This window comes from Ostrinia nubilalis, chromosome 10 (assembly GCF_963855985.1).
Source record: "Ostrinia nubilalis chromosome 10, ilOstNubi1.1, whole genome shotgun sequence".
Lineage (NCBI taxonomy): Eukaryota > Metazoa > Arthropoda > Insecta > Lepidoptera > Crambidae > Ostrinia > Ostrinia nubilalis.
This window is the reverse complement of record NC_087097.1, coordinates 16,759,425-16,780,487: the sequence shown is the minus strand read 5'-3', so window position 1 is coordinate 16,780,487 and position 21,063 is coordinate 16,759,425. Positions and strand designations below refer to the sequence as shown.

The window sequence follows — 21,063 nt, the reverse complement described above, 5'->3', positions numbered from 1 at the left end:
AACTACCTACCCTCGGTGTCACACAAACATTCCAACACGCTGATACTAACTACTTTCATAATGCGGCCACAGGCATAACACGATTGGATCACTATAAATATCGTCATGTTTCAAATATTATATGTATAGGTAATTAATTAGAAAAGCGTTATGTATTTAGGGGTACGAAAAATAGTTTACGTCCTATTTGTCTACATCTGGCTAGGTAGGTACATAATAGTTCCCTTAATAACGTAGCATATAAACATAAACAGTAGGATGTTGTGCTTGGGCTGGGCCTGGCAATGACACGCGGCTTCTGTTCTGATGAACTCGGGAAACAAGTTAAATTTAAACTTCGCCAGAAGTTGCGCTCGTTAAAAATTCAGCGTGCGTGCGAGCTAACTACAGTTACAAATCTCAAAATACTTTACAGTTGTTTAGTAAGGATGTTTGAACAACAATAATAGCTAGGTTTTATCGTGTTCTAAGAATTTAATGAGACTTACAGCAAAGTAAACAAGTCAGGAATCAGAAAATACCTAATTTCCAACGAAAAGATTGGTTCGGTCCTAGGCGTAGCTAAGTAAACTTAAACACATCGGCAGTGCAACTCAATAACTGTTGATCCGAAATATGTATGTCCAACAGCTGAGCGCAACAAATCGCGCGTTATCGGACCGCGTTAGTCCCGGTTATTGGAGGTGGGAGCAAAAATCCCGTAAAACCTATATCGGGATCGGGACGCTGGAATTGCGCGCGATGTGGACGCGCCCTAAAGTGGACCATTACGACATGGCGTAATAAGAGCAGCCTCTCGATAGAAAAATCGTAATTCTATAGACTTACATAGTTTTTTTTATATCAAGTAGCTCCTGCCTGTGACTTCGTGCGTATGAATTTCAGTTTTTCCAAGAAAGAGTAAAAGTGAGAAAGTCAGAAGTAGAAGGATAGCAAGGCTTTCACCAAGTGTCTCTTTTCAATACTACAAAATTTTTAAAAGTGCTTTGCATGAAAGTGTACGGCGTACGCGTAAGCGTAACAAACAGATTTATAATGAATAAAGTTCAAGATTTCTTTCAAGAAAAGGTACGTCTTAGGCCCTACGATGCTAACCTTGAAAAAATCTATCTGGCTTGTCTAGTCTGCCTCCGTATAATATTTACCTACCCGGCGTTTAATTCCCGGCAGTGTGCAGGAGACAATCCCGGCATAAGTCCGGGATGATCGCCCGCGGCGGCGCGTGGCCGCGGGATTGTGCAGCTGACGCTTCACAAATAAAACGGTTTAGGTAATTGTTAGTCATTGGATTGGCCTCTTTTTGGATCCATAGCATTATTTCTGCCTGGTGATCAAACGACCTGAATTCATGTCGTAATTTTTACCATATTCATAAAATATTTTGGGTACCTAGCAAAATTAAGAGCATTTTACTAAGCAATGACATGTTTTGTTTGTGTTCCTAAATCCATTATTGTCACAATGTTGTAAGCAAATAATTATAATTCAAGGCGATGCGATACGAATGGCGCGGCGCACTAAACTCCGCACTAACCCGGGATTAGTGCGCGTTAGTGGCGCGTTACGTTACGGCCCTATCGATGCCCAATGACGCCATACGCTCGTCTCAATTTATCAAGTCCACTTACTGCCAATCTAGGATAAACCTTATTTAAGATCAAAGAACCGGCAGATAGGTATGTGAAACTACAAAGTAAACTACTAGGTAGATGTTCTTCATGGCTTCAAATAAATACTCGTAGACTCTTACTTCAGTGTCTCAACAAATGTCTAAGTATTAACAGAAAACTCAGTTATGGCTGGCTTGTAACGAATCCAAAGTGTGTCACTCAGCTCTTACTATGTAGAGTTGTATATTTTGCAATGTAGAACTCTACAAGTTGTATATTACATAATTTTTAACATACCTATTAGTCCACAATGTATAATGGTATATTGTGCAGGTTTCTGTTGAATGCCCGTGGCAATGAAAAATGATTGTAATTGTTCACATCGTACGTACCATTTAAATAAAAGGTTCGTGTAGCACAAGCAAATGTTTAAACGCAATAAATAATAACATATTCATTTGTGTTGCTGACATTTTGCGATTTAGCATGTACATTATTAATATAACATGTTTCGTTGGAGCAACAAAAACATTAATTAATAGTTCACAGAGCAAACATTAACAATAATTTAGTGGTATGTATTTACTTTGTTGCGGTTTATACTAGGTACATTGTGAATGACAAATGTGGCTGAAAGCTTATTCCTCTTTAGACACTAAAAGCTTAGTAATTGTTATATTGGTAGCAATTATGTCTTCTTTGCTATAAATATGTAGGTGTTGAATAGGTGTTAGAGGCAACCTTTGAGCAGTAAGTACTTAATACTAATTTAATGTAGTATAATAATGTACTAAAAGTAGGTACCAAACGCTGTATTTTAATTGTATTCAAATAAAGTGTCATTCATAACGGCGTCCAACATCCCGAAGCAACAGAGCAGACCGCCGCGTGATTGATTCGTTTGTGTCTGCAATGAATGCACACGAATTGTGAAGTATTAACTCATCCATAATTTTACGCAACGACAGCAAATAGAAACAGTGCCTAGATAATTAGCCGATCTAACGGCGTGTAAACAGAATGAAATGGTAATTTCCAGTGTAAACCCGCGCCGCGCCGCAGCGGTCCACACCGCCGCCGCCAGTCTGTCACCGGACAATGCGTGACATATGCTTTGTGAGCCAACCATGTGGTTAGTTACAATAACTAGCTTCATTGTAAAATAAACATAAAAGCTCTTGTAGCGGAGTTTTGGGCTGACACTGTATACGTTTGTTGTCGACACGACAAGAAGAAGAAGCAAGAAAATTCCCTACATGGTGGAGGTAAAGTTAAGTTCACGCATCTGTGTAATCCTCTCTAAATTATAATGGGGGTGGTCCTTTCTTCTTTTTACACTGATCTATGCATCTATTGCTTAGCAAATAGCTGTTAAATCAGCCATAAACAATGTTTTGACATCATAACAAGACACTCACATAGCTCGAAGACAACATAAATCATACATGAATCCAAATGCACCGTTTCACTGCGATATGCATTCAATGCGCGCCGTAACGAGCCACTCAGTCTTGGTGGTAACCGCTCTGGCGCCGCGCCAGGCCGCGGACACTAAGCTTTCAATGGGCGATCAGAGGGGATTACGACTGGAGACTCATTTCAATGTTTGAGGGTAGATTTTGAAATACGGTAGGTTTGGTGACCTTTATTAGATGTAATATTATAACGTTAATAACTGACAGTCCCGCAAGTTGATGGAATTTATCATAGTAAAGCTGGCTGGCAAGAAGTTACAGAGGTAAAAAAGAAAGGTGGGAACAAAAGGGATTAGGTCAGAGTTCGAAACTCCACTCCTCTTCTAGATACTTAAGTCTAACAGGGTTGCCAACTTGCCAATCATCATAAAAAAAACTACGCCAGCTACGCTATCTATCTCTCGCCTCAATTGGCAGCAAAATTGGTTATTCCACAATTTAAATGTTTTACCTCATTCAGATTAATTAAGCATAGGTATGTACTTCATTCATGTTGATCAATCTATCGAAATATGCTGAAGCCTTCGTTTCAATTAATTTTGAAGTTCAGCTTAATCGAATCTTGTCCTTGTGTGTTTGGATGGCAAATTATAATCTCCTAACACTCGATCAATCTGTAGAGCGGAGATGAAGTGTTTAATAACGAATGACTGGTGAGCGCGGCTGTAATAATAACTCGCGGCGAATATCGGCCGCTTCTGTTATTACTTATAATAACGTATTATTATGTTTATTACAGCTTGTTGTTTCGCCGGGGAATGTTTCGCTTGCGATAATATTCTAATTCAGAACTCATGTTGAGATTGCATTTAGAATAGAAACAGGGTTTCTGTATTAACACAAAAATCGCATAATGTCCCCGTTGCGCTATGTATTGACTATCATTTATTGAAGTAACTGCTCTACCTGCCAGCGCCGTCTCGCCAACTGTCACTTGTGCCATTAGTACTTCATCCAACTACTTTAATTAAATATTAGACCTCGGCAATAAAGAAACAAGTTTCCAATATTGTACATAATAACAAAATTTAATATAATAATAAATAAATAATAATAAATGACTCTTTATTCAAGTACCCAGGACTCAGTTTGTTAGTAACAATTGCACTTAAAAACTATGTTAGTTGAAACAAGATGTAAAATAAATTGAATTTAGATTTAGATTTAGAATTGAAATAAGTATCATAATAAATTATACTCATTTCAATTCCAAACCCACAATAAGTGTGAGGTTATGCATACGTGAGTCATCCCCGCTTCACTCCATAGGCTGTGTCACAGCAATGCCTCACGTACACACAATCCAACCTGCTCGCAATCATGGTCAGGATGCTGTTGCCACTACTCCGGACCCTGCGCACCAGGGATGCACATTTTTTGCGCATTGTGGTAAAAAAGCAGTTGACCCGTGCCTCTGCAAACATCCCTGACGCACTGCAGAAGCGGGGCAGTCCCAACAGCACCCTGAATGCATTATTGTACTGCACCCTTAGGGCATTGAAGGTTTTTTGAGTGTATCTAACCCACAGGCTACACGTGTAGAAGGAGGTACAATATGCTCTAAAAAGAGCAATCTTGACATCCGCTGTACAGCGCGCAAACCTGCGAGCCAGCATGTTCGCTCTCACCGACAATGCCCGCCGTTCTCTTTCTATATCCTCATCATCCTTGAGGCCAGGGGTCAATACGTGACCAAGATATTTAAATTTATGCACTCTCTTCAGTTCAGAGTTATTAAGGAAGACCGGTGGTAATATATCGTGACGTCTACCCCTGGCCTCAAAGACCATGAGTTGGCTCTTTAAAACATTATAAAGTAGACCATGGGTCCCCGCATACTCCTCACATTTGGCCACCAATTTTCTCAGACCACACACAGACGCGCTCAGCAGCACCATATCATCCGCGTAGCTTAAGTTATTGACGCAAACTCCATCTATATGACAGCCGATTCTGGTGCCGCTGAGCTCGCCTATGAGGTCATCAACGTACAAGTTGAAAAGCGTTGGCGAGCACAACCCCCCCTGCCTCACCCCGCACTCCAACCCATACGCATCCGACATGGTTCCCTCCCATTTAACATTGTAATATTTAAGGATATTTACGAGTTCAACCGGTAGGTGTGCTTTTTCAAGTTTTTTCCATAATTTGTCGTATGAGACCAGGTCAAATGCCTTAGAAAGATCTAGAAAGCATGCGTATACGGGAGTTTTGCGCTCCGTGTAGTATCTGACTGTATGCTTAAGACATAACACCGCGCTTTCCGTTGACAACCCTGGCCGAAATCCAAACTGACTATCACGCGGTTCAAAGTGGCCATTTAGCCGTGTATTAAGCAAGCCGTCAAAGACCTTGGAGATAACAGTGGCTAGCGAGATAGGCCTATAGTTATTTTTGTCCGCGAGATCGCCCGTCTTATTCTTCACTATGGGCACTACCACCGTTTTTGTCATGTCACTAGGGATGTAGCCATGTCCTATGCAAAAATTGTATAACATGTACAATAATCGTGGCAAATGTGGCCCAGCAAATTTTAGGTGCTCAATGCTGAGACCGTCATGACCAGGGGATTTCCCTCTAGACATCGCTTGTATTTTCAATTTAATTTCTTTTACAGAAAACGTTATCACCCTGTCCACTCCGGCGACAGCATCCAGCTCCGACTGTGAGGGGCCCAATGGTGACTGTACAGCAAAATGACTTCTAAACAAGTTAGCTATCTCTTTAGGCTCACTTATACCGTCCACGCATACCGGGGGGCTTGCTTTGTTTTGCAACTTATTGGTATGTTTCCAAAAGGAACGAAAATCGTTTTTTGAATGGTGTGAAGCCAAGATATCCATTTTAATTTGGTTCTCCCGGTCCTGACACCACTTCAAACGCGATTTAAATATTTTTCTAGTCTCGAGCATTTGACTGAAGGAGATGCCTGTAGTCGGTTTACCGTACCATGACCACAAAAGATATTTTTGCTTCGCCTCCCGGTGCGCTTCAGCTACATGTTTATTCCAGCCTATTACAACTTTTTTTCTTTTCTTTTTAAAATTACGTCCTAGTGACGCGGCCTCGCTAAGAGCATTTACAATTTGTTGGTAAATTTTATCTATAACAGATCTATGTTTAAAATTATCACACATATGATCACAACACCCGCGCAACTCGGTTGGGAACTCAATCAGTTTTAATCTATTTTGACATTCTTGTCGGTAAGTATCAATTTCGTCACAATTTCTTTCTCCCCATAATATACCATTCTGATGCACACTAGGCATAGTTTTCTTTGCCAAGACGACATTTAAGTTACATTCTATAACTAGTGGCAAGTGATCCGACCATAACACATCCTGAACAACATAAACTGATTTGACTGATTGAATCGCAGCTTTAGTAACTAAACAGTGATCAAGCCATCGCTTAGATCCGTGCGCATCGCTTACAAAAGTGAAAGTATCAGACGTGACACCTAACATATCGATGTCAATACAAGACCATTTTTGATCGGTACAAAAATCTATTAATTCTTGATAGAATCGTTCAGCGGGGTGTGCATTAAAGTCCCCTAGCATGTAAACACAGTCTATATTACAGCTGTCTATGATAGCACTCACCGAGCTCAATACGTCCGTAAAATCCATTAAATTAGTCACTGCATCCGTGGGCATGTATAGGCTAAACACTAAAATCGATTTTTCCTTTAACACTATTTTTATTGCACAAATACGCGGGTTATCGCACTTAATCACCGTCACATTTTGAAAAACACTACTTCTCCACAGCAACGCCACTCCACCGTAAGGTCTTCCTCGTAAAATACCTGCTGTTGTGTCAACTGCAGATATTCCAGTACTGCAGAACTCATCGCTAATTGTGCTTAAGAATGTGATTTCATCTGGCAGTAACCACGTTTCCTGCAGCGCAATGATATCTGACATCTTGCATAAATCTCGAATAGCATCTATAGACCGTTTGACGTTTATAACTAATAAATACTTCAAGATGTTTATCTCTATTACAAGACAGAAAATGATGAGTGTGACATAAATGGTCCCATAATTGTCTCTGCGCTCGCGCTTTCTCGGCCATGAGTCATAATTTTCAGTCAGTTATTAATTGCAGAAACAACTTCAGTGCACCTACCATGAGTTTACGTTAGGTGTGCTCGCTAGCGAGTACGTCAAAAATCTCTATGAAGATTTTGTTTCTTGAAAGTAGCCGCTAGGGGCGCTGCACAATATGTCATACAATTAATGTCATTTTTTTACGTAGTCGCTAGCGAGCACACCTAACGTAAACTCATGGTAAGCACACTGACCACAAATATACTTACAGTTTGAAGTAATTACTAACAAAACCCAAACCGTAAGTCTGTAAATAAATGTTAGAGCAATAATATCTTCAAATTGCCCATTTCAATCCTACAAATATTAGGTGGGTTGAATCCGTTGATAGTTTTAATGGGTGTTAATTCCCATGATGCAGTTGCCGAAAGCTTATCACGAAATTAAGTACTATGTAACCGGCACTAATCGCGCGGAGTGGATGTGGCGGTACAAGCGAATTATCCGGCAGCGCTCATTTGGCTAATCTCGCGGGGATCGGGCCGTTTGGGCGCCGTAGCACAGAATAATAATAAGTACTACGTACAGAAGTTTTACTTCGCGAAGGTATTTAAAAAAAATTATGCTCAATGTCATTAACAATATGGTGTAATTTAGCCTGTCTCAAGAGTCAAGCACCATTTTGTTGACAAACGTCAGTGATCGGCGCTGCGCCGAAGCTATAGGGCTGACTTCGGTGAAATGATGTGACGTGAGGTGCCAAACTGCGAAAAATGGCGGAAGAAATACATGATTTAGCATGAATTATCATGAATAATATAAACTACTTATTTACCTCTCAGTGTCTTGAGGCAACTTAAAAAAGTACATTCTGTGTTTTTATTATTATTTAGGCAGTTAAATACTGCACAGTATTTAGTACACCATTTTCTTCCATCATACACAAGAATACGCGTGCGTGAGTCAATGTTCGCTCGTATGTGAGGCCTTGTCGAATAGTATCCTGTAGGTGGGCCATCGTGCGTGTTTTGTTTTCGATGTAAACTCGCGGAGATGAACAGGCCTGGCCGTAGCTGCGGAGGTTGTAGGCGCACGCTTGCGACTAATCTGTTTGGACACCGTTCCCGTGTTTGCGGGGACTATCTTCTTAGTAGGTACTACAGTTAGGGTTACTACATTTAGTACACTCATATAGTGGAATACCTCCACTTTAAGAACCCTAAATATGTTTCCTGGTGGTTATATTCTAGGTTAGGTTTAACCCTTAAAACTGATTGTAAATGATTTTCAATTTAAATAAAGGTAAATAAACCACATTTTGAAATAATATTTTTGTTTATCTATAGTAATTAATGGTGCCCATGAATATTTTAATATAGCTGTGATAAAATTACAACGTTAACTGTTTTTGTTACCATATTAATTTTTTTTCACAATTACATTGTTACTCTGATTGAAAATTATCTGGTTTCTGTCAACCCTACTGAGGCGAGAGGACCGCAGTCCTTTTCTCCGCGTCCGCATCAGACGGACAGCCGCGTTATGAAACAACAAATTCATTATCCCGCCCGAGCTCACACGGCATCCGAAATAATGTCGCGGGTAGACTTTAAACTAAGACAGGTCCAAAGTTTACTACATACATTTTTAGGTAAAAAAAGTATAAACAAATTGCATTCCTCAAAAACAATAATTAAATGTCGGTCAAAATGATTTACTTGTATCTATATTAGCTACTCGATAAATCATGATTTAGAACTAGTTAAAGAGCCCCCGCTGTGTTGGCTTAACAAAAACATCTGATTTTAGAATAGAATAGAATCTACAGTTATTATAATTTGTCGCCTTACATTTGTTAATTAGATATTTGGATAAAATGTTTTATTTATACTTTTATTATTTCCCAAAGAGCTTCATCAACCGACTTCAAAAAAAGGAGGAGGTTCTCAATTCGACCCGTATGTTTTTTTTTTATTTGATTGTCTAACAAGATAACGCAAAGCCTTACCGAATGTTTCCCCGCAACACATAAATAATTCCGGCGAAAAGTTTAAACATGAATGCGCCGGATTACCCGCGTACGAATGTTGCCGTTTTAATTTGGGCCCTTTGTGGACTTTGCATGGAACTCGTGTGTGAATACAATTACACGAGTTATTTTTAGGGGGCTTTGAACATAGCTAATGACGGAACAGTGTTGCTAGTTACATTTACTACAATAAGCATAATCTGACGCATATTCTACTAGTTAATTAAGTTTTCAATGTGTTCAGCAAGCGGTAGTTCGTAGGAATAAGTACGCTATTGACTGTAGTACCTGAATACAAGTTTTCGATGGCAACTCATGGCAGTTGTGAAAAAAGAACAGTTTTACCATGATCTTAGGACTAGTACTATAAAAAGTTACAGCACATTTTGACGTAGACAAAGAACGTAGAATGTCGCGTGAATATCCTTCAATGATAACCCATTCCTTGACGCGGAACACCGAGCCCTGATGTCTGACTAAAGTATCCCTTGGTTTTCTGAACATGACTTGTACGGGACACGCCTATGTGATGGGAATATACCTATAACGAGCGCTCTCGGTCCGCAAATACCGCGCGCATTGAAAACCAACACCCTGTAGAATGAACGCAATAAAGCAGAGCTGTTTGTCGGTTTATGCGGCCGTTCGCCGATCGGACGCATTTATGTAAACCTGGGATGACAGAACCCACAGTCGATACAGTGGGCCTGAGTTGCCAGTTGCTAAAATGTCATCCACTGTTCGACAAATCTCCTAGAAGATCATGAGACCAATTTTAACCAGTCTATGGAACCAATTAAACATTTTGACTATTATAGCTGTAGACATTTATTTTTACACCAAAAGAAATAGAATGTTTAGACGCCTAATATGCACTACTCGAATATACTCGAATATACTCGTATAGGTAATACCTAGTGGCAGTGGGCGGGGCGCATAGCTCGTAGAGCTGATGGCCTTTGGGGCAGAAAAGATTTCGAGTGGCGACGGAAGATGTAGCATGGGCAGGCCCCCCACTAGGTGGACCGACGATCTGGTGTGGGTCTCTGGAAGAACCTGGATGCGAGCAGCGCAGAACGGGTAGTTATGGAAATCGTTGGGGAGGCCTTTGTCCAACAGTAGACATCGTTTGGCTGAAACGAGGTAATACCTATACAATGGGTAGCCCAGTCCCTACCGCCCCCGCCCCGACTGTGCGATCGGATAGTAAAAAGAGCGTACGACTCCATTTCAATGAGCGGCGGCGGAATGGCAAAGATTACTTAGGTTAATTATTCGGACTAGGGCAATCATAGTAAATTAACTCGTAAACGGCGCACAACATTACCCGCCACTTAAAGTAGGTTTATGCTCTTGGAATAATAAATTACAGGTTCAGATTTTCTTATAAAATGCAAGTTAACATGAAAAAATTAAGAAAAATAAAGCTGTTATTCATTTCATAAGATGATGACGAGATGTTCGTACCCCTTACATCACATAGATTAAAATCAGGAGCAGCAAAGTTTTGCGTTCTTATCAGTGATTCTGGTTTTCGCCATAAATAAGGGAGTCCCCCTTTTCGGGGGCGTCAAAAACGGAATAAAACTCCCCGGAAATTTGGGCAATAAATCGCTGCATATGGTAATAAATAACCAGGAAATGGGTTTTACTTTTTAGAGTAACGAAGGAAACGTACCTCAGTTGCAGACTGTAGAAAGACGATAGATATATCTGGAACAAATGAGAAATTATGTTTGAGAAAGGGGTTGACAATTAAATGTAATTACTATGGGGGTAACGCATCAAAAAATAAAATCTGTATTTTAAACTTGATCTAAAGTATTAGATAGATATTGAGACAAAACCGAGTCTATACACTTTGTTAATCTGTAACATCAACTTCAACAAAGATTGAAGGTGTTGACTGCGTGTAGTAGTGGCTATGTACATGTGAGTGAGGTAAGACAAATCCTACGTAGGTAAATTTTATTGCAATACGAAATATCGAATATCGATACATCAGGCAGGAGACAGCTTTTAAACCCGCAGTAAATGCTGGCATCAGTCTTCCAGACCCGCGTCAAGTCGTGGCAGACTCAATTTGATGACCTCATTCATCTGACAAAAGGCCGGTCGAAGTGCAAAGATTATGAACCCGAGTTAAGAGGGGAAAAGTGAAAAAATGGAGAGATGTGTCTTACTCGCACTTCCCCTAATTTATTTATCAGGGTACTTCAAAGGCATTTAATCAAAAATGTTCTTTGAAATCTTTTGCGCAAAGATGGTAGAAAGAGACTCTAAATCAACACACCTCTGACTTTTGAAGATTATCGTAGAGTGATAAATTATACCAGTTCAGGAGATAATGGATTAAAATGTTTTTTCTATCTCATTAATTCTAGTGACAGAATGAATTATAGCTTTGTAATAGATTACAATGGATGTAGGTACCTATTTGTCCACTCATTTATAAGCAAAGTTCTAGTTTTTGTTTAGAGGTGTCAGTAAGCCCATTCGCTAATAAAATCTGTAATTTATGAGTTTACTGTATATCAAACATTTTCTTAAACAAGTCATTAATTCTGTGTAAGATCCGTAGTACAACACGTGGAAAAGCCAATTTGCTCAAATATTGAGTGACATATTATCAACCGGAGCCTGAGTGGCGATTTCGCCAATAAAACTTGATTGACAGACGCCCGCCCCTCCCCGCACCGCGCGAGTGAAAACTATCGCCGATTCCACCGGGCCATCATGACTCGTGACACCATGATTTGAAATTAAAAGGATACAAATGTTACTGTGTACGTGTGTTAAAAAGATACCTGTGAATAATTATTGTGTTACGTTTATACCTATTGCATGTTGTATTTGAAGTTTACATAATATCATCTACACCATAGTATGCAATTGCTTTATATGATATTCCTCAAATTAATTGTTACGCATAACAAACGATCCCGCAAGAGTTTTCCCACACATAAGACATAATAAATAAAAAACACAAAGCTCATAAGGTCAGTGCAGTCAGTCAGTGCGTTACAATTACAAGATTTCAAAAATTGCGTGGTCACCCTACAACATAAAACACTGCCGACGTTTATTGCGGTGAGCTGTATCGACGACACTTCCTGCGGGTAATCCGCGCGAGAGCGGCACGTACCGGGACAAACTCCCCGGCCTCGGGACAGGTAAATGGGACTTTATTGGCTCTCCACACAGGAAAACCATTGGCACGTAAGGAAAAATTCTCATGCGACTGAGCAAAAAGTGCGATCGCTTCTTCCACGCTCTTCGAAGAAAAAACATAAGCGTATGAAAGTGTATGAAAGAAATTAATGGATGAAATATTCCAATCACAGCTTACGAGAAGAGCTTATACTATACTAGCTTTTGCCCGCGGCTTCACCTGCGTGAAATTTCCTTTGTCACAGATCGTCATAAATTATAGCCTATATGTTATACTGGGTTATAAACAATAATACTGTAAAGTTTCATCAAAAGCCGTTCAGTAGTTTTTGCGTGAAAGAGTAACAAACATCCAGACATCCAAACTTTCGCATTTATAATATTAGTAGGAAGTATTTTTATTGTTGATAGATCACAACCTCACCAAAAAATCTAATTCTTTTTTTCAGCGTTTTTTTCACAGATTTCAGAGCATGGCCTTGCTTGATCATGTTATTAACTAGGCTGTTAAAGCGCAGAGAAACAAAGTAAAAATAAAGGGCTACGATAAAGCAACAGGTGACGAACGAGGAGAGTACAGAGAGACGAGCTGTGCTTGTTATTATTACGTATTCATGCAGACGCTGAATACAGCAAACTCCTTTTATTCGCAAAGGAAAATAACAACCATGTCAGTCGGACTTACTTTTTATTATTTTGATATTCTTGTTTTTTGCAAACCAACAAAATTATTTAACATATTTTCATTTGTTACTCGTTTCAGGCCTACGCAGTCAGCTTTTCATGAATCTTGGAATTTTTACAAAAATATCATAGTAGAGTTGACTGAACTCAATATTTAGACCAATCACAGGCTTAAAACGGTTTCAGTATACCTAAGATTTGCCATGAGTCACGCCTGTTGCCGCTCGGTCGTTTACGTTTCCGAAGTACCATTACGCTTATAGCGGCGAGGAAACATTGAGTGGCGTGGACGAACAAGTCGAAAGATACTTCCTCAATTAGACGAACAGATGCTATTTACTTGGCCGACAGGTGTATGGTAAATAAATGTTTCACTTTTACGACCCATTTATTACTTGCTGCTGGTTTTGTAAACGTCTATAACCGGTTTTTTCAGTGTGGAAGTTTCAGGAGCTTAAAACACAAGTAGTAGTGAACTAAATAGGTCTAAGAAGCGAACATGAATTTCACTTTTTTTAATAATATTGTGGTTAATTATTATGCCACCTAAACGTTGTATGTACACATAGCTGGGCACCGTTAATCAAATAGTTAACTTCGTTAATCGTTAAACCGTTAATAAAAAAATTAACTTCGTTAAACGTTAAAACGTTACATTTAGCATGATTTAACGCAAGTTAACGTGAATCGTTAATCCGTTAACACATGATAATAAAACGAAAAAAGTAATTGTATGCAAGGTTCAAATAATTTCGAAAGCTTGTATCGCGCACGGAATTTATTCCTCTTTTATGTTTGCGCTACAAGCTTTCGAAATTATTTGAACCGTGCATACAATTATTTTTTTCGTTTTAGTGGTTTTAGTAACAACTGCATTTCAGAATAAGAGCTTGTTTTTAAAAAAGTATTTTATTATTATAATTTTATTTTACACTTTTTAGTAGTAGATTTTATTTAGATTTATTTTGATTTTCGTCATTTTATAAAAGCTGAAATTTTGTCAGCGTAATATGCTCCCAATATAGGATAGAATCATAGAATGTTGGTGAATCATGAAGTTAGGTCATCGTGGCTTTAGCAGCTATCCTAAAAAAACTGTCTGGCAAGCAGTTGGAACTGTCAAAATTGTCTGGGTGATGAGGAAACTACTTCTAATTTTATTGCCCTAATATTTAATATAAAAATCAGCTTTTATGGTATTCGCTGGGTGCGAAGTACTAGGTGGGGGTAACATAATCGATCGCAGCGTTCATGGTGGTCAAAAGTAGAAATAATGTAAGCTCTCTCATCAGATGTATCTGTCAATGGCAAAGCGATTCTACATATTACATTTTAATATCATTAATTAATCGCAGGAAAAGGGTCCTACTGGGAACTTAAATAAAAGAGTGGACAGTATTTCGATAGGGCTGGTTTAATAGCCGTTTACAATTTGGAAATAACTAGACTATACAACGTGGTAGTACAAAAATGAGTCACAGTAGTTGTTGTGCACAGATGTTTGCCTTATGATGAGAGCGTGAATTATTGAACTCTGCCCTTGTTTTGTTCTTAATTCTTCTACATCTCGGACTTGTCCAGCCAATACCAACAACTTTCCTTTAAATATGGTTTGTGGTTGGATTTTGATATTGTAACACTCACAAACCCGGTCTTCAAAACAATACTCATTTCGATCTGAAAACGATATTTAATTTATTACTAGCGATACAGGAACATTTAAATATATTTACTGTTATATAATGAAACCGTTAAAGTAGCTTTTTCTTTTTGTTTTACTGCAAAACTACAACTATAAATGAAGTAAACAAACCCTGACACAATCAAAATTAAACACACTTTTTGGACTTACCTCATTTGATTTGAATGACCAAAATGATTTCAAAACCTTTTATCCACCCAAATCGTGGTATCACAACAATTTATTAGTTGAAAATATTTGTTAATTTTTCATTTCGTCATTTTTTCAGAAATATACGACCTAAATGTCAATGTGACAGAGCCCACAAAGTTGTGGACGCTAGTTGGCGCTGTAATCGTGCACAGAGCCAATAACGTAAGCCTAACTTTTACGGTGGCCTTTTCTGTATATTCAATAGACTGTAATTCTACTTACGTTATACCATAAAATCTGATTTTTATGTATAATGTTTGGACAATGATTAGAAGTTGTCAAAGCCACGATGACCTAAACTTCATGATCCACCAACATTCTATCCTATATTGGGAGCATACGTTGACAAACTTTCAGCTTTTATAAAATGACGTAGGTCAAGCGTTCACCAGCTGTTAGTCTAGATTGATGATGGTATAAAATCTGATTTTTATGTATAATATTTGGGCAATTATTAGAAGTTGTTTCGACATCAGCCACACAGTTTTGACAGTTCCAACTCCTTGCCAGACAGTTTTTTTAGGATAAAGTCTGTTCGCCGAGAGTTGATAAAAAAAATTAAATATCAGAGGTTCTAAACTCATTATAAATTGCGGCCCGCTAATTATTTTTGTCGATATAATAAAAAAGTTGGTAGATTATCATTATTATCACTTATAAATTTACGGGAATTAGGGCATACGTGGGGATACGGATCAAACACGTGGCGTCCATGTGTTGGATAAAAAGTATTCCATTATTATCAAGTGGCTTATAGTGTATCCCAATGTTGGGCAAAGCCCTACCCACTGTCATACAATTCATTTAGGTCTTATGTAAAATAAATCTATTCCGTTTCACACATTGCGGCCCGCCGGCCGGGGCGCTTGACGACAGCTGCGTGGCTCGTACCATGGTACTCAGTGCGCGTTGTGACAAACGACGCCCGCCATACAGAATGCGATAATTAAGCGACAGTCGCTATTGCAAGACATTTCATAATATTTATCAACTCTCGGCGAACAGACTTTAGCTGCCAAAGCCACGATGACCCAAACTTCATAATCCACCAACATTCTAACCTATATTGGGAGCATACGCTGACAAACTTTCAGCTTAAATGACGTAGGTCTCGCGTTCACCAGCTCTTAGTCTATAGTATCTCAATCTCAGAGCCTTGGTTCAATTACAATACAATTTAGCACCATAGTGCTCGAAAAGATAAATCCAACAAACCCAAACTCTATAAGTTTCCACCGTTTCGTTTAGGAATTCCAATAGCCACCTCCTGACTCCATCATCAGGACCCTGGACATCATCTAGTACCAAAGTGCTCAAAGAGACAAATCCAACGAACCCAAATTCGATGCGATGCCGCCGTTTCATTTAGGAGTTCCTACGGCCACCTCCTGGCCCCATAATCAGACCAGCTTAATGGTACCATAACATTGCATTTAAATCGTACTTACATAAGTATAGCAAATTTCAGCTCAATCGGTTGAGAACTGGTATTAAATTCAGTTGCAAGATTTGTCCCACACATACTAACAAGTGAAGTCAATATAAAGCTTGTACCTAAATAAATTAAAAAATAGCATTTTTTATAGTTTCGTTCTGGTTACAAAAACTGTTGTTTTGGGTTCAGGAAGTTCTGGAAGCCCGAACGTACTTGTCAGAATGCGTGTTTTTCTAGTGTTTTTCAGCGTGCCTGCTGTATCTTTTTGGTAAATAGTAGGTACTGGATTAACGATTAACGGACTTAGGATAATTTAACGGAAGTTAACGAGTCCGTTAACATTTTTTAAAGTTAACTTAAAAGTTAATCCGTTAATAGAAATGTTAACTTCGTTAATTAACGATTAACGGATTAACGAGTTAATGCCCAGCTATGTATGTACAATAATGTACAATTGTACATGCTTAGTTAAGGTTAATAAAAACACAGCTAGCAAAGTAAAGGTAGTTCAAAGGTATCGTGTAATCTGCGTAATTAATGACGACGCTTGCTTTAATTACGCTATTATGCACGTTACTTAGTTCTGCACACATTTGCATAATTACCTGTTAGTTCAACGAAGATACTTTGTTAACGGTGATCGATCCACAATTTGCACACACTGAAGGGCACTTCAGGCCTCATCTGATTCTAAGAGCGTACTTCAGACCCTTGTTAAACCCTTCTACGAGTAGTTTTATCCCGCCACCCTACTGACATTGTCCTTCCTATCTGATTTGTTTTGTTGTAAAAATAAATAAAAATATTATCCTTACTCAGGTAATAATTACATGTCCAATGCGTGGCGCGATTTAAGTAGAATCTAGCGGAAATCTCTTCATCAATACACTGATGGAAGGTTCTCCTCAAGATTTTAGTAGGATATTTGTGCCGAACTTCCTGCCACTCGACGACTGCCCCGAGGCAAGCAGGCGGGTAGGGTATACGTAAAGATAAAAGAAAATCGTAGGTACATACTCGTATCTATTTCAAGGTGCAAAAATAGTCTATCACTCTCTAGCTCGTGTGTTCCAGTGATTTATTCGCGAGTAAAGCAGCGGTTACGGGCTAAGTGATTGAAGCTGACGAACGCTGGCGCCCGTAAACCGTTTCATGGCGGACGCTAGCTGCTCGGTTAACGAGCGAATAAAATCTGTTTAGTTAGTATTGGTTAAATTAAATTACTCAGGAACAGATGTAGCTTTAAAACTTTATCGATTTAGGTATACATAATATACTTATATCTACAGGTGGTCAATTAAAACAATGCTGTCGTATCGCGCAATGAAATGTTCAATGGTATTTCACGATTTATAATAGGTATATTATTTAATCAGTATTTAAGAATGATTTATAACAGGCCTCTGCCAGACTAGCCAGCCCTGAATTCGTCTTTATACACAAACATAAGGTTGACTGACCCGACATAATGTGGGACAGCAAAAAACAGAAGAGTGATGCATGAAACATTTTATGGACTTTTCGGAGATTAGTCATGGTCACCCGAGTAATTTGCTCAAATGGTTAAAAATATGAACTTCTCCGGACCTAAGCTTGGCTAATGAAATGAACTTGGCGTGTTTGGCCGCGTCACCGTGATGGATGCGGCTTTCAGGCCACGGCAGGGCTGCTACTATCGTAAAGTTTATTTACTTTTTTGTAAGAGCATGTTATTCATTGTAATACTTTAGTCGGTGAGGGCTACAAACCTTAAAATGGCATAGCGACAATGGTTTTTAACCTTTTTTGTCTTGAAATCCAAAAACGATAGTGAAACAATACTTGTATATGCGCCCATGGGATAAAGACTCGGTGATTTTGCTGCTAATCAAGAAAGTAATCCTCCAAATCTTCGTCGTCGGCATCATGAATCAGCACTACACTCGGTCTTTTCAGCGCTCTTCTGCACACGATGCTGCTGCGGCGCAACCACGACTGGCTCCCCGCTAATCCCCGCTAAATTTTGTCAGTGTGAGCGTGCGCGCCGCATACCTACGTGTTGGCGCGCTCAAATACAAAACGCGCCCGTGCGTTTCTATGAAGATGACCTACTCATTTGTATTTACTCTGGCTCTACTCTACTCGATGTTACTCTACCCTCAAGCACTGCGTGGTAGCCCTGGTCACAATACGCGGGTGGATTAAACGATCGTGAATTACGAGGATATCATGTTTTATGATGAGGGAGCTTTTCAATTTCGTTTAAAAAAGTTATCACGTGACATTGATGTAGGACGCGCGCTCTGAGATAAATCATCATGTCCAGACAGCTCAAGGTTGAGAATTTTTCTTCGTGTCTTTTCACGATATGTTTAGCCTAATCTAGAAAGTCTTCTATACAGGCCATTTCATTAATATGTATAACAATGCACAGCTCAACTGTTTCCACAACTCCAAACAAACCATTATACATATAACTTACTAGCTGTGCCCGCGACTTCGTACGCGTGAAAACCCGTTTTCGCAACATTTTTCATTATTGCTCTGCTCCTATTGATCGTAGCGTGATGTTGTATAGCCTATAGCCTTCCTCGATAAATGGGCTATCTAACACTGAAAGAATTTTTCAAATCGGACCAATAGTTCCGGAGATTAGCGCGTTCAAGTAAACAAACAAACAAACTCTTCAGCTTTATAATATTATAGTATAGATACGAGACATGTACTCGTATAAAAACAGCAGTCAGAAACTGACACGTCGTGTTACAACCCTGCATAGGTATTCTTTGTTCATTAACGTTTTAGCATTACAATGTCGGAATACCCATTACAGCAAAGGTCCTTTTAAACGGTACTTTTTCCGCTCATTTCAAAGTAGCATGCATAATTGAGCTACACTGGAGCGCACAAAGCATTCCACTGCGGCCGTAAACAAATTAACTGTAAAGGTACTCGACGCTTGACGCCTCGTGGCGTGGCCGTTTCAGAACGTAAAAATTAGGCTACGTGCGAGCAAAATGAAATGACGGTTCTGTATAATGGTAAACGAGATATTAATGATCTTTGAAAACCCACGTCCATTCATACTCGTATGTTGATAAAAAATCCCAGAACAAGTGCAAAAAGAAGGAAAAAATATCAATACATTCTGTATACGTCCAAAGGGAACGAAATTCAAGGTGTTGAAAAACTTGCACGTGCACGGTAAATGGGGTAATTTCCCGACCGAAATGTTTCCCTGTGGGCCATCAGAGCGGCCGCTGAATGGACGCCGACGTCGCCGACGCATTTCCCTTTACGCTGCAAATTGTCCTTCGAGATCGAGTCGCTTTCCATCAAGGGTCCTGCCGTAACATCTTTAGGTAAACGTTATTTTTCATCTTTATAATATTTGAGTTTTCCTTCCTGCTGTTTTTCAACGATAGGTAAGAGATGTAACTCGTATAGTTAGAACTGTACCGACTATAAAAATAAGTACCTATTAAATTGCAAAAATGTAGCTTTACTTAAGACAGTTGGAAATTGACTAGATGAAAAATCTAGTCTCTTATTGTCAATTTTTACATGGAACCCTGAAACTTTAACCGCCACGTTGTTGGTGGCTACGGTTCGTTATATTCGAAGCACCGTTATTTTACCGTTATTTTTCAGGAGCGTCACCGTCACGTTGCTTGGCCTAACGAGCACGCGGCAATTATAAAGGGACTAGCGGCCGCCCGCGACTTCGTACGCGTGGACCCCTTTTTACCCCCTTAGCGGTGGAGTTTCATAAAATTCTTTCTTAGTGGATGCCTACGTCATAACATCTACCTGCATGTCAAATTTCAGCCCAGTCCGTCCAGTGGGGCTGTGCGTTGATAGATCACTCAATCATAGACAGTCAGTCAGCCAGCAACCTTTGAGTTATACAAATACATTATCAGTCTATAGAGCATACATTTTAAATTTCAATTCTCTTACTTCAAACACATAGGACTTTCATATAAACTTCCAACCCCGCCTTTTATCCCCTTAGGCCCCCTAATTGATTTTTAAGGATACATTTTATAGGTAGGTACCTATACCTCCACAACATCTAGACAGTGGTTATTTGAACTTATTTAAAACGCGCCTCCTTTCGACCATACAAAAAATTCCGGTTCCTTGTCAGGACTACGGAACCCTAAAAACCCTAACTCGTTATAAGTAACAACCGCTAGTTACAAAAAGAAATGAACCAATTACCTATCTCATTATAGATAATGAAAATAATAACGAAGTAATTCTAAATTAGGGTCGTGCACTCAACGATGAGCGCCCTCTTCTCGTCACCCCCGCGACGCGACGCGCCCAACCTATTCGTCCGCTGCTGAACCGCACCGTAATATCAATTTCGGTAGATGGCGGCACATAGTAAGAATTTGTATGGAAGTTTGTAAAAGGTCACTAATTTAGACTTTGATTTGCTCATTTAAACACAGTGAATGATTAAATTACTTAAAATTTCTTTATTTGTTAAATTTTAAATATTATGAACAGTTTGTAATATTTAGTTACTAATTAGGACTAATGATACGTTTCACGGCTTCGCTCTCATGAATGTTTACGACCGTGAAAAGCACGTCGATAGATGGCGGTTACTAATTTAGACTTTGATTTGCTCGTTTAAACACAGTGAATGATTCAATTACATAAAATATCTTTATTTATTGAATTTTAAATATTATGAACAGTTCTATAAATGTAATA

General features: G+C 39.1%; 2 protein-coding genes across 2 annotated transcripts in view; both read right to left on the bottom strand.

Moving 5' to 3' along the window:
- Window positions 1-21,063, bottom strand: part of LOC135075367 (calcitonin gene-related peptide type 1 receptor) — a 144,139-nt gene that overhangs the window by 87,729 nt on the left and 35,347 nt on the right. The window contains exon 2 of the mRNA XM_063969813.1: window positions 10,851-10,885. The gene's annotated coding sequence lies outside the window, so the exon portion shown is untranslated. The remainder of the gene's footprint in view (window positions 1-10,850; window positions 10,886-21,063) is intronic.
- Window positions 4,333-5,148, bottom strand: LOC135075488 (uncharacterized). The gene has a single exon (XM_063969928.1). It carries the CDS (start codon window positions 5,146-5,148, stop codon window positions 4,333-4,335), a length of 816 nt encoding a protein of 271 aa, XP_063825998.1.

Bases quoted from the DNA above. Each gene is read 5' to 3' on its own strand.
- LOC135075488 (XM_063969928.1), bottom strand. From the start codon at position 5,148: ATGTCGGATGCGTATGGGTTGGAGTGCGGGGTGAGGCAGGGGGGGTTG.